General features: G+C 40.4%; 2 protein-coding genes across 2 annotated transcripts in view; both read left to right on the plus strand.

Moving 5' to 3' along the window:
- Nucleotides 1-7,367, plus strand: part of LOC105937199 (cytochrome P450 3A56-like) — a 12,588-nt gene extending 5,221 nt beyond the window's left edge. The window contains exons 6-13 of the mRNA XM_021324473.2: nucleotides 3,702-3,787; nucleotides 3,873-4,015; nucleotides 4,104-4,228; nucleotides 4,602-4,686; nucleotides 5,978-6,138; nucleotides 6,222-6,448; nucleotides 6,609-6,771; nucleotides 6,859-7,367. Coding sequence (XP_021180148.2) covers nucleotides 3,702-3,787; nucleotides 3,873-4,015; nucleotides 4,104-4,228; nucleotides 4,602-4,686; nucleotides 5,978-6,138; nucleotides 6,222-6,448; nucleotides 6,609-6,771; nucleotides 6,859-6,933 — 1,065 coding nt within the window. The 3' untranslated portion in view covers nucleotides 6,934-7,367. The remainder of the gene's footprint in view (nucleotides 1-3,701; nucleotides 3,788-3,872; nucleotides 4,016-4,103; nucleotides 4,229-4,601; nucleotides 4,687-5,977; nucleotides 6,139-6,221; nucleotides 6,449-6,608; nucleotides 6,772-6,858) is intronic.
- LOC105937201 (cytochrome P450 3A56-like) overlaps nucleotides 1-7,797 on the plus strand; it is a gene marked incomplete in the record, with an annotated part of 24,917 nt that extends 17,120 nt beyond the window's left edge. Inside the window, 1 exon segment of the mRNA XM_036126891.1 lies at nucleotides 7,376-7,797.
- Nucleotides 7,798-14,223: the final 6,426 nt, after the last annotated feature.

Below are 14,223 nucleotides of genomic sequence, written 5' to 3' on the forward strand. Positions count from 1 at the left end.
CTTTCTATTTCTTCTTTCATTTATTTTCTCTCCTACTATCTTCTGTATTTTATAAAACCATCTTCCTGTTTTTTCTTCATCCCACCTTTTTTGCCATTTTTCCATCAGTTTTTCTTTAACCATACTCTTTCCCTCATATTTACTTGTTTTAACTTTAAAACTAATATTATTATGAATTGCCCTTTTTGCCATATTATCTGCCCTCTCATTCCTTCTACCCTTATATGCGCTGGAATCCATACAAATACAACTACCAGCCCCATATTCTGTATTCTATACAATGTATAAAATATTTCTAATAATATATCCATCCTACTATCTGATTGAAAATTTTTTAAACTTAATAATGCTGAACTTGAATCTGAACATATCACTGTTTTTAATGGTTTTATTTCTTCCACCCATTGCAAGGCTAACAATATTGCCAACATTTCTCCTGTGTATACTGATAACCCATCTGTGCTCCGTTTTCCTATTTTTACATCGAATTCTGGCACCACAAAAGCTACTCCTATCTTCCCATTTATCTTTGACGCATCTGTATAAATTTGAATATATTTGTAATATTTGTTTATATGTATCTGTACTGAATATTTATCTACCGTGTATGATTTATCTTGTTTCTTTTCTATTATTGACATGTCTACATTTGCTTCTGGTAAAATCCATGGCGGTATTATTGACATTGGTGTTTGACTTATTTCTAAACTATCAATCTTGAATTATTTTATTTTATTTCCAATATTCCATCCAAAACTCCTCATTTCTTTCTTTTCTTTTTCCCAACATGGACCTAAAATTTCCTGAGTTGGATGATCAATTTTGATCTGATCTCCTCAGTGATCTACCTGCTTTTAAATGTAGATGCTCATTACAGCGAGCTGTGCTCTGTCACAGCCTCTTCCATATATGGGCAATAGGGCAGGTGCACAGTGCCATGCTTCAGGGACAGCATGCCCCGGCTACAGTCATATTTTAATGTGTATACATTATCTGGAGAAATCAAACAATTTAGAAAAACAGGACAAACGCAACGTTACATAAAAAGCAAAAAAAAAAAAAAAAAAAAAACTTGAGAGAACAAAGACATTTTCTTAGTGTGTCGAATTTGAATTTTACACCATTTCCATAAAGACTACCATGAAGAATAATTAAATGCATGTTGTCTAATTTGCACTAAACTGTTTAATAAAACTATTTGCCAAGCTCTGAACATATATGTGTATGAAAGTAGTAAAATGGTTCCCTAGCACCACCTTGAGAATTTCAAATTGTTGTATCGCAATGTAATGCCATTTACGACGTGACACACTACATTTCCCAGCATGCAATATGGTCAAAATGGCCACTGACTACCAGCATGCAACACGGTCAATAAAATCACCGGCCCTAGCAACAAGATAACGTTGCTATGGCATGATATGAAAACAGCCTGCAAGCTCCACTCTATCTTCTTCACTGGCACCGCGCCAACTGGGAAGACATACAGCTGTTTCATCCCGTTGGGATCCCCCCCCCCTGGGATCCCCCCCCTCCCACGTGGCACGTGTTCGATTTCTCACTGGACCAAGAAGCTCCGAAGCAAACTCATGCCCTGCTTTTCCTATGCAGGAGGTCGACTTTAAAAAGTACTTTAAATTCACTTCGATCAGAGACTGAGAGCTGCTTATCTCCCAGTGATCGTCGGGAACCTCGCTTTTGTTTGGCCGAACAAAGCGTCTGAAGAGCCCAGAGACTGTGTGGATTCTCCCCCCAAAATATAAATACACCCCCTAATATTTTGTGCCCAGGCACAAAACTCAAAAAGCATCACGCAAGCATCACGCAAGGTCGTAGGTTATATGTCGCCAAAGTTGCCATCTTGGGAAGGTGCAGAGTAGCTAAGCGGTTAGCTAGCTTGTTGTGAACTACAGAAGCGTCCATCTAGTTTCTCAAAACTATTTTGTCTTTCAATGCTGCTACGTCAAGTGCTACCTCTCATTTTAATTCATTTTTGACTTGTTTATTTTCATTTATTTTCTTTGGCATGTTTTTTTTTTTTTGTAGTGAGTAGTGTTTCCTAGGTTATTGAATTAGAACGATTACTGTAACAGGGAGTTGTTTTGGTTCAATAAATAACGTGTGGAATATTAATTGTTTGTGTTTATTTTGATCCGGAGTTGCATGGTCTCTCAGAGTACAGAATTACCTCTTTTTGAGTTAACAACTGAAATCAACTGAGACATTTTCATTGGTTTGTGGTAAAGGAGTAAGGATTAAACTCTAATTGCAGTTATAATTGAGTTATCAACGCTTGCTGGATGAATCTCATCGGTCATAAACTGCTCAGATCACACTGTTCTAGTATAAATAAGCTCATAACAGCTAATTAATAAATGCATTATTGGTATTAATCATTACAAGCTTATAGCCCTGGGATCACGACCATTTGAATTATATTTGTTATAGTTACCATTTGAGTTTGAATGACCTATTGTTAAAATTATAATAGCAAATTATAATTAATAATAATAATCATTATCAAACAGGTTTCTGGCATTACAGCGAACTGTCATGTTTAGCAAATTGAATGAATGAGCACAATCACGGAGGCAGGAATCAGGTCAAGGTTTTATTGAAGAAAATAATAAAGGTGGAGATGAAGGCTGGCAGGCTGGATCTCTGGGTCTTGCTGAGGAAGGGAAGGCGAGAGGTGAGCAACAGAAAGGTGAGGGTTTGAATGGTGAGAGTCTGAGGAGAGCACTGGAACTCACTGGGCTGATGGTTTGGCTTGAGCTTAGGAGGGTGATGTCCAGGATTGTTGATAGGAGGTGCAGGACCGGTAGGTGTTCTCCAGATGTTTGGTCAGAGGGTGGACAGGCAGGCGAGCTCAGGTAGGAGGGCTTACGCAGGATGTGGATCTGAGACTTCACAATATCCAGAGCTCCAGCTTGGAACGTCTCAGTGGAGTCTTCAGGGAGCGTGAGTAACGGAGATGTGGTTCTTGGGTTGGAATCCAGGCTTTCTAGGAGGAAGGGAACGAGAACACAGTTAGATTTGGTAAACATGAGGAGTCAAGGCTTGGAAAGGTTTTGGTCTGTACCAACGCATGAGCGCTAATGAACTGACGCCCTCCTCCTGGTTCCAGCTCCTTAAGAAGGGTGGTAACCACCTCAGATGTAGAGCACCTGCCCGTCCAACCCTGCTGAGAAGGAGAAAGAGAAAACCCAGCCTGCACATCGACCTGGACTATGACACGAACATACAAAATGTTTGTTTTATTCCATCTCTCGACATATCTACATTGTAATTTCTGACTTCCCTCAAACACGTTGTCAATAGGGAAGTGACACGTTTTACTCATGGATGTCTCCCAATGATCTGGTCAATCAAATTAACTTCAATCTAAATTTAAAGACGGAGGACATGCTATTGTTGAAAACTTACAGGAGGTTATCCGTTTACAATTGTAGTTCTCACCGATCCTTTGTAGCCTAACAGGAAATTCCTCCAACTCCTTAAGCAAAGTTTAATTTTCAAATCTTTTGCAAATTCCTGTTGAATGAATGCAAGCAAATGTCCTTTTCAAGGCTTGCAAAGGGCCCACCCTGTTGGCCACGTGCACATTTTGTAAGCAAAGACCTAAACATTGGAGATGGTGACAAGAGAGGGCCGTTTAAGGTGGCTTGCATCTTTCATTTTGTTATTTTTCTTTCCTGAAGGTTTTTCCCTTGGTTGTTGACTTTGCTGACAGACTGGTCACAAAACTTGGAAAAATGAAGCTGGATGAGCCCATTAATGTCAAACAGTATGTGTTTGATCCATTGTATTGCACCAGATTATTGAAACGTCTCTCCATGCAAGCCCCCACCTCTTTCTTTCCCTCCTTCCAGATTTGTTGCACCGTTCAGTTTGGATGTGGTGACCAGTGCTTCCTTCAGTGTGGACATGGACTCTATTAACAACCCAGATGACCCTGTTAATGCTCACATGCAAAAGCTTTTGAACATAAAAGTTTGGCTAATAATTTTCCGTTGTATGCCAATCCTTTTTCGGTTCTTTTTCCATTTGATAAGCCTGCAGTCTACTGTCCATTTCTTAACTGGAATTTTGTGTCTCTTTAGCGGTCTTTCCTTTTGGTCGTCACCTGCTGAAGCTTTTCAAAGTTGAGTTAATGCCCCGATCCAGTTTGGACTTCTTCTACAACACCATAAAGAAATTCAAAGATCAACATAATGCAGAGGCAGTGGTAAGCGTTGATTCGATGTAAGAAACATTTCAAGCGGGACATGCCTGTGGAAATTTTCAGTTATCCGGGTCATCTCACCAGCAAGCAGGCTTAAATCGGAGGCAACCAAACTTTTGCTCAGTTCTTTCTGAATATGTTTTGACACCTATCCAGGAGTCTTTCTGGTAGCTTGCACTTGAGTAGCGCTCCAACGGTGGGTTGCCCAAATGCGAGCTACCAGAATTGACAAAGACTCCCTGATAGGTGGCGAAACCTTTTTAGAAAGAATTGAGCAAAAGTTCGGTTGCCTCCGATTTACGCCTGTTTCAAGTGGGACACGTCTTTTTCTTATGGTATCAAAAACATCTGTTAAAAATCTTCGATGTAAATCCAGGCTCGTGGAGACTTCCTGCAGGTGATGGTCCAGAGCGAGATCCCGGAATCCGACATAAAGAGCAAACATAAGCAACCAAGTAAAGGTCTGTTTTCAAATAATAAAAGTAGAGATCAACAACCCTGTCTTTTTCCATCAAAGATAACTTGAGTAAAAGTAAAGCAGTTTCTAAAAAAAGATTATTTATAGATGGTGAAAAGTAGTTCAGACCATCTACTGTAGGCCCTATGTGAAAAAGTGATGATTGTGGAAGAAATTTGGTCTAATGTTTTATTAGAAAATTGTTAATTCAGCTACACTGGAAAGGGAATCCGTGGCCCAGGCAAGGGTCAAAAACCGTAGGCTGACATAGGCAGAAGTAACCATAAAGGAGCGAGTAACAGGCATGGTCTAAAGGGCAGGTCCAAGGTCCGAGATCCAAAAAGCTGAAGTCAAAAGAGAATCTGACAAGGGCGAGGCAAAGGACAACAATCCACAATAACAATCCACAGGTCATAAATAGGTAGTCAAACAAGAATTACTGGATGGTTTACTCACATTAGGGTTTTCAAAGATAGTTTTTTTACACGCTGGGAAAGCCATGAATATATGGTGCCCCTCCAAGTTAGATTTGGTGCTGGATTTTGAACAGACCACTCACCAATCTTGATGTGGCGTTTTTGGTGTGCTTGAGATCATTGTTCTGGTGCGTAACCCAATCATGCTTGAGCTCAAGATCACAATCTTATGGCCTGATAATATCCTTCAGAGTTCTTCATCTAATGAATAATTTCCATTCACTCCACAAAGTAAGACCCCCCCCCCCCCACCCCCATAGCATCACACTATCACCCCCATGTTTGACTCCTGGTTTAAAGTCCTTCTCAGTTGCTCAGCGCTGCTAGCTTTTTTGCAGGGGTAATTGGTCTCACATTCTACCAAAAGGTCCCCTCCAGATTTTTTTCTTCACAAGCTATTTATTTGTGTATTTTTGATCAGCAGTAGTTTTACCCCATGGATGCTATTTTGCCCCATTTCTTTCTTATTGTTAAATCATCAGCCCTCTAGCTTAACTGATAAACTTTAGATGCACTTTAGGTGTTGTTTAGTGTTCTTTTATGACCTAGAAAATATTCATTGATTTACTCCTGGAGTAATTCCCCCATTTTGGGAAAGGTTCATCACTTTGCGTTGTCTGTTCCACACGTGAATGATGATTTACTGGGTGACTTAGAAATGACAGCTAAATGTTGAGGCCTTTGTCTCTCATCTGTTCTTGAACTTCTTTTGGATTTAGGTATGCTGTGTTGGATATTGAGCAAAAATTAAGATGATAAACATTTTTTATGACACTGAGCATATAAATAACTCACTGACATGAATGTTTCTTGTCGTAGGTTTAACTGAGCACGAGATGCTTTCTCAGGCTTTGATCTTCATTTTTGCTGGCTTCGAGACAACCACCACAACCCTGACCTTCCTCCTTTATAATCTGGCCGTCAACCCTGATGTGATGCAGAAGCTGCAAAGTGAAATAGATGACAGTCTGGAGAATAATGTGATTCAGTTTTACATCCACTACTGAATAAATAAAATTATTTTTTTTTATTATTTACATCTGACTCTCTCTTTTACATCCAGACCTCCATTTCCTATGAGGACCTGAATAATATGGAGTACCTGGACCAGGTTCTTTGTGAGTCACAGCGTCTAATTCCCACTGCACCTCGACTTGAGAGGACTTGCAAAAAGACGGTGGAGGTTAACGGCCTCACCATCCCTGAAGGAACGTTAGTTGGCATTCCAGTGCATTTATTGCACATGGATCCACGATACTGGAGCTCTCCTGAACTTTTCAAACCAGAGAGGTCAAATACAGAGAACACAGTGTGATCATTACTGATATCTCAGAAAGAAGCCCTATCATGCTAGATTAACTGCTATAAGAAAGCTTTTCTAAACTCAATTACTGTCTAACAATTTTTTACATTTTTAACTAAACTGTCTAATTTAATGCGGCCCGTTCAGGTTCAGCAAGGAGAATGAGAAGGATCTGAACCCCTACGCATACATGCCGTTTGGCCTCGGCCCTCGTAACTGCATTGGGATGCGATATGCGATCCTGGTCATGAAGATGCTGATTGTGCGCATCCTGCGGAGTTACACTGTTGAGACATGCAGAGACACCACGGTAAGACTGACACCCTGCCATAATTCAGACTGTCTTTCTGCTCTGCTGTCATGTCAGTGTTTCATTTCCATCTGTTTATGTCTTCAGATCCCAATTGAGTTTGACTGGAAGTTTCAACCGACCAAGCCTGTGATGCTGAAGTTTGTTCCCAGAAAACTATGAGGGCTGACAGGCCATTTTCAGTTCCCCTGATATTTTTATGAACATGCTGGCAAAAATGTTGTTAAATTTTAAACCCGTTAAATTTTTCCAAGATATATATTAAAACCACAAAATTTTATATAAATGTTGGACATTTATGTGAAAGACCAACACAAATCTGTGCATAAATGTGCAGTATAAGGTACATAATACACGTTTTTGACTTGTTTTACAACATCAATCTGAAGTGGGCAATATATTTCTTTTTGGCTTAAAACAAACCCAAAAGTAAAAACAGCACAATTTTTACTTGTTTTTCTTAAATAGGGTTCTTATTTTCACATGCCAGTCTTTATACTCGCACTTCTACATTATAAAATCCTGTACATTACTATAAAAAATGTTAGCCTTGAACCGCTGTAATAAACAGTTATCATCTGTAGTTTCTACGAATCATCCGTAGCTTTTGATTTTAAGTTTTCTAAAGCCATTTTACAGCTTATTCCCATCAGACCTAAAAAAAAATCAAATATTGTATAACTCCTGAAAGTGTAAAATGACACACTGACACACTGACCCAGCAGATGAGCTCTTTTAGCAGAAGGCTCCTCTTACCCAGATGCACCACTGAGCGCCACAGGAAATCATTCCTACCTGTGGCCATCAATCTTTACAACGCCTCCCTCAGTTACTCTAACACCCCCCCTCTGTAACTGTCATCATTTATGCATTCTCTGCACTGTTCACTATCACTTCACTTGGAGTCCCAAGGTGAAGTGATATGACTATTGTGATATGGTACTACCTTGTGTGAAATGTTGTAAATATACTGTATATATAACAATGTGTGTATTCTGGAGCATGTAACAAAAGTAATTTCCCCCTGGGATCATTAAAGTATGTCTGATTCTGATTCTGATTCTGAAAACCATACTTTTAATAAAATAGAGATTTGGATTTGTATGTAAACATGTAAATAAAGTTATAGTGTTTGATTTGACATTTTAAACAAATCCCAGATGTCGTGTTTTTGACACAGAAAGTCCAAAAGAATTAATTTGCGAGCAGAGCACCTTCTGTCATGTGTTTACTGTGTCCTACACACCTTGTGCTACACTGCAAATCGAAGTTCCTATGACTTTTCAGCAATCCACTTTTCAACAATCCACCATAAAAGCTGGATTTCTGGAATGCAAGACAAATGTTTGTCCTGGCCACAGATTCCCAACACTGAGCGATGGATGCACGCCGCTCCTCCAGATCCAAAGTTCCTTTTGGTACGTAAGCTTCACACAAACGGCTGCGATGATCTGCTGAACTACATACCTCCCAAACACAGAGACCCAGGACCCAGGACTTCCCTTAGTGCCAACTTGAATTGATCCTCCTTTAAACTCAATTCCCTTTCATTCACAATATTAGTTACCAACGTGCATCTAAATACAAAGCCTAACATGAGCCCTGAAACACATAGCCTAAAACTAAAATATTTCAAGGAAGGGTATCACATGTTTAACAGGAAGGTGGGGGGAACTCAGTCTAAACCCCCCTGCATCTGGTCCCCCATATGAAGCATTGTACGGCTTTTTGTGATCCCATGGACAGCTCCTCCGGTCTCTGCTGTGGAGCTCTGCAACTCCTTCAGGGTTACCTTTGTTTGGTCTATAGCTAGCTGGCAGCACATATAACACGCAGAGAGCCTCAGTCAGCCTGTCTCACCAGGGAGTCGGCAGCTGTCCCTGCTTCTGTACTCTGCAGAAAAACACATTACATCAAGATGTCTACTAATATAAATATAAAGGATGCTAGGATAACCAGTTTCCAAGACACCTCTGTGTCACCCTCTTTGTCTCTCACAGTTTCTGTCACAGTGATCTTCTTTGTGTGTATCTGTACAGGGGTGTGTCTCTGTGTGTGTGTGTGAAGAGGAAACTGGATCTGAATGTCTGATTACAGCGGGGTGATTGGCTATTTTTAAGTCTATTTTCTGCAACGTGCTCTATAATAAATTAAAGCATAGGCCTGTAATAATACTTTTTTTCCTAGTATTAGCTGTAATTCTACGTGGATTCAGCGGGTTTTGATCACCCATATAAATTCTCACCCTCATATGGGTGATCAAAACATTGTTCCTTTAAGCCAGGCCAATAACAACCCTAACGACTCCTCGTTACAGAGGAGTGGACCAGTTTCAGTTCAATCTGCTGCCTTAATGACTTTAACGACTGCTCATTACTAAGGGGTGGACCTGTTTCGGTTAAATTTGCATGTTATCTAAGCCATTACAAGGCCTTTGTTAGGCAGCAGTATAAAGCTTGGTACTGCACATTACTCCAGACTTTTTGAATTGAGAAATCTTCCTGGAGAGGAAGCGAGACGTCTTCAACTACGGAAAACAAGTCCAGTTGCTTTATTTTTTACTTTTTTCTTTTGGAGTGTTCCCTCTAAACTGTGCGCATGTGCATTCGCGCACAGCATCTGGATTCAGTGCGCACAGCAAAGCTATGCTGTGCAGTAAATAAAATCCAAGCTGAACTGTAAACAAAATAGTTTTTTTAACCACTTTGCAACACTGGTGTAATGGTGTACCACGGCCCGGATCAGTGAGTGCCAGGTGCTGATCGGAGCGCACCGCTGATTCATAGGTTGGGCAGACCCTTTATGGTTGGGCAGTTTGTGCTGTGCGTCTTTGTTCTGAGCGTAGTTTCAGAAAAAACGGCTGATCTACACTGAGTAGAAAGCTGCTACTCTGAGTAGTTCTTCCTCCCTTTGTCATACTCAGCATGTCCGATTTCAGAACAGATGAAATTAGTCAGGTAACTAAACACAGCACCCGATCAACCATGATTTGAACGTGAGCATGAGCATGAAAAAAAGCCCGATCACTGGAACGCAAATAACGTGATTCACCATGGCAATGACAGGAAATAAGCTTGGAAGTGTGCATGTCCTGCGAGTAGAATTAGAAATCTTTAAAGAAGGCATATGGACAATATTAACCCATAAGAAACAATGCCGTTGCTGCTGAAAACCGTGAGAGAATTGTTGAAAAAGTCAGTGCATGTGAGATATGAAAGGTATGTGATGGAGAATTAAAGCTGTTTTCTCACACTTCACTGTTCAACACATATGGAGGAGTATGTGTGTGTGTGGGGGGGGGGAGGCATTGAAAGGACATGGCAGCAAAAAATTTGAAAAAAATAAATAAAAAAGCCAGTCCACAAGCATCCTCATTCACAACATGTTTACTTAAACGTTATTATGTTATGATACAGGTTCACATTATTTAATGACTTTATCTAAAAAAAATCTAATATATTTTAAATTCAAATGGAAATATAAAATAATACAATGCAACATACAATGACTTAAATTGTAAATATTGTGTATACTAGGTCAAATCACTGTCAGTTAACTCTGTCAACTAGGTTGCCTGTATCGATTTTTAAGGTCCAGCAGGTGTCAGTATTAAGTGACACAGTATCGGCACAGTATCAATACAGTTTGGCAATGTGTCGAAATGCTTAATGACGCCTCATCGACCCATCACTAAGATGTGTGCTATATTTAGGACTCATCATATCTTGTCTGCCACATGAAATTTAGTAAGGCGCAGGATAATTTATGACAGCTAATTCGGAGACAGCTGTGGAGTCAGAGTCACAGGTGAGACAGACTCAAATCAGGAGAGTTGGCTGAGGGGAGTGGAAAACTCATTAGTCCAGAACAGAGCAAACAAAACCCTAAATCATGACAGAACGTTGTCATTGATTGAGATGAGTATCCATGAATTGGCTGGCATGAGAATACTTATGCCAGTCAATTCAGGGACAGCTATGGAGTCAGAATGCCAGGTGAGACAGACACAAAAATGTAAAATACATTAAACTAATGCCAGTTGCTGACCTGTGATTTGTCAGATTACAGTGGAAATTAACTGAACTTGAATATGGGCAAGGAAGCTCATTCATCTGTAGAGAGCATTGAGGACTCTGAGGATGAAGGCCAGGAGAAGGGGAGAGGCTGCAGACATGAAGAGAGGGATATAGCAGATTTTTAAAATAAATTTGCCAAACCAAATCAGCCAAATCCCAAAGTCATCGAGACACTGTCAGGGTTTAGTTTTGATCTGGCTTTTTTTTACTGTTATTTTTTTAGTTCCTCCTCCTCCTCCCACTCAGCTTACCCTCCACTCCCCCTGCAGTCGGTCACACCTGTTGGACATTAATTAGTCAGAATCACTCCACCTGCCAGCCTCCCTACTTAAGCCTCCCTCAGTCTTCACTTCCTTGCCGGTCCGTCATCAGACTCTACTCACTCCTCACCTGTCAACCTGGTTTGCCCCTTCTTGCTGTTGGAATCCTGCCACCTCTGAGTCTCAAGTTAAGTCTCTGCCTGCTGCTGGATTTTGCCTGTCTCACCTCTGAGTCTCAAGTTAAGTCTCTTCTCGTTACTGGACTAATCCGCCATCTCTCTGCTTAAGCCTCTGTCTGCTGTTAGAATTATCTGCCCCTTCTGTGCTTCACCTACTGGATTAATTTGCCACCTCTCTGCGTCAAGCCTCTGCTAGCCGTTGGAATTACCAGCCTCATCTGTGCTGCTAGCCGCTGGGTTTCCTGCCTCCTCTGTGCTCCAGCTATCTTGCCATCTAGGACTCTCTCCGGGCCGTCAGCTCCTGCTCACATCTACACCCCTGTTCCAGTCCAGTCCTGCTTCTCTGGTTTCATCTGTCACTACTCATCTTCCTTTCAATAAACTCCCTCAGTTTTAGCTCTGTGTGTGGTGTAATTTTTGGGTTCATGCAAGAAAAATCATGACAGAAGGTTTAATTGGATGTGTTTCGTTCCAAGAACACATGCATGTCCAATGATGAAGTGGTCGCATGGGAACGACAACGGAAGTCAGAGCGTTGCTTGATCAAGTTGAAACACTTGTTAGATTGCTTTTGCTGAACCCAGTGTCTTATGCTGAGGTAGAGAGGATTTTTATCGCCCTCAGGAGGCCAAAGACATGGCTCGGATTAACCATGACAAGTAAGACTTAATGATGCAGATACATTATTAAGTCTTAAGGCACTTTTTAAATGAGCGTGCACTGTCTGAGACATCTTCCTAAGTTAGTTCACATTTTTGAATTTGATGTCAAAATTTCAGTTGGAGGTCAAGAGTATGCAATCTGCCAAATCTTATCTATCAGACAGATTCCAGTTTGTTCATGTTAATAATAAATCTTCTTCAAACTCTAGGGTCACTTGTGGAGTACCACAGGGTTCAGTCCTTGGACCAATTCTCTTTACTATATATATGCTTCCGATTGGCAAAATTATCAGACAGCATGGGATTCATTTCCACTGTTATGCTGATGACACTCAGCTATATTTATCCATAAATCCTGATGAATCCAATCAATTATTTCAACTTCAGTCATGATGACATCAAAAGGTGGATGACTTTAAATTTCCTGCATTTAAATTCTGACAAGACAGAAGTTGTAATCTTTGGACACGAGTCCTCAAAAAATAAACTTCTTAATCAACCACTTAATCTGGATGGCATTAACTTGGCCTCTGGTAATAAAATAAAAAATGTTGGTGTTATTTTTGACCAATACATGCCATTTGAATCCCATATTAAACAGGTTTCCAGAGTTTCCTTTTTTCACCTCAGGATTATTGCCAAAATTTGAAATATTCTGCCCAGGGGTGATGCTGAAAAACTAGTCCATGCATTTGTTACTTCAAGGCTGGACTATTTTAATTCTTTACTATCAGGAAGTCCTCAAAATGCAGTTCAAAGCCTTCAGCTGATCCAAAATGCTGCGGCAAGAGTTCTGATGAAAATCAACAAGAGGGATCATATTTCTCCATTTGTAGCTTCCCTTCATTGGCGTCCTTTTAAATCAAGCCCTTAATAATCAAGCTCCATAATGTATCAGAACTCTGATTACCCCGTATGTTCCTAACAGAGCACTTCGCTCTAAGACTGCAGGTCTGCTGGTGGTTCCTAGCGTCTCTAAAAGTAGAATGGGAGGCAGATCCTTTAGCTATCAGGCTCCTCTCCTGTGGAACCAACTCCCAGTTCTGGTCCGTGAGGCAGACACCCCGTCTACTTTTAAGACTAATCTTATAACTTTCCTTTTTGACAAAGCTTATAGTTAGAGTGGCTCATGTTACCCTGAGCTACCTCTATAGTTATGCTGCTATAGGCTTAGGCTGCTGGAGGACATCAGGGCCTATTTTTCTCAGTTTGCTGAGTTTTACTGTTCTCCAGTTTTGCATTGCTTTTAACTTTTTGTTCTCTCTCTTTTTTCTTCATAGTAGATACACCTGGTCTGGCGTTCTGTTAGCTGTGACATCATCCAGGGAAGACAGATCACCTGCTATTACCATCTAATGTTGAACAGATTACTGCATCAATGTGTGCTTCTGTGCTTTTTTGTCTGTCTTGTTGTGTCTCTGTTCTGTCTTCTGTAACCCCCAGTCGATCGAGGCAGATGACCGTACATACTGAGCCTGGTTCTGCTGGAGGTTTTTCCTTCCCGTTAATGAAGGGAGCAAGCATTGGAGCAAGCATACTGAGCAAGCATGTCGCTTCATGCTTGCTTAGTATGAGGGATTGCTGCGAAGCCATGGACAATGCAGACGACTCTCCCTGTGGCTCTACGCTTCTCCAGGAGTGAATACTGCTTGTCGGGACTTTGATGCAATCAACTGGTTCACTTATATAGGACATTTTTGACCAATCTGTATAATATGATTGATTTTGACTTTGTAAAGTGCCTCGAGATGACATGTGTCATGAACTGGCGCTATGTAAATAAAATTGAATTGAATTGAAAAATAGTAATATTGTAATAGTTAGTTTCTCACTACTATTATTGTATTGTGTTATTTTACCAAGCTGTTACACTAGGACTCGATTATTTTTGACATTTTGAAACAATAGAAAAAATACTAAGTTTACGCTGTCTCATTAGACTTACATAGAAGTAGCTTCCTCTTTTTTATTGTTTTAACATTTTGATTGTTACACAGTCTAATGTGTGTTGATGTTTGTGAACACCTTAGAAAATGAGCCACTGAGAGCCAACAATGTGATTGTGATAATTCTAAACGACAAATATTACTTAACTTTGTAACTGCTTTGTTTTCAACAGTGGGCAAGCATTAAATGAATATATGGTGTTCACATTTTAGCTGTATTCTCAGAAGAAAAAAAGCATCCCCGCCACCACCACCACCTTTCAGCACAAAGTTACACCCTTCAACACAAAGTTCAGACCTAAGCATTGCAGTTTCACTCGCCTCTGCCA

The sequence above is a fragment of the Fundulus heteroclitus genome, chromosome 22 (genome assembly GCF_011125445.2).
Source record: "Fundulus heteroclitus isolate FHET01 chromosome 22, MU-UCD_Fhet_4.1, whole genome shotgun sequence".
NCBI lineage: Eukaryota > Metazoa > Chordata > Actinopteri > Cyprinodontiformes > Fundulidae > Fundulus > Fundulus heteroclitus.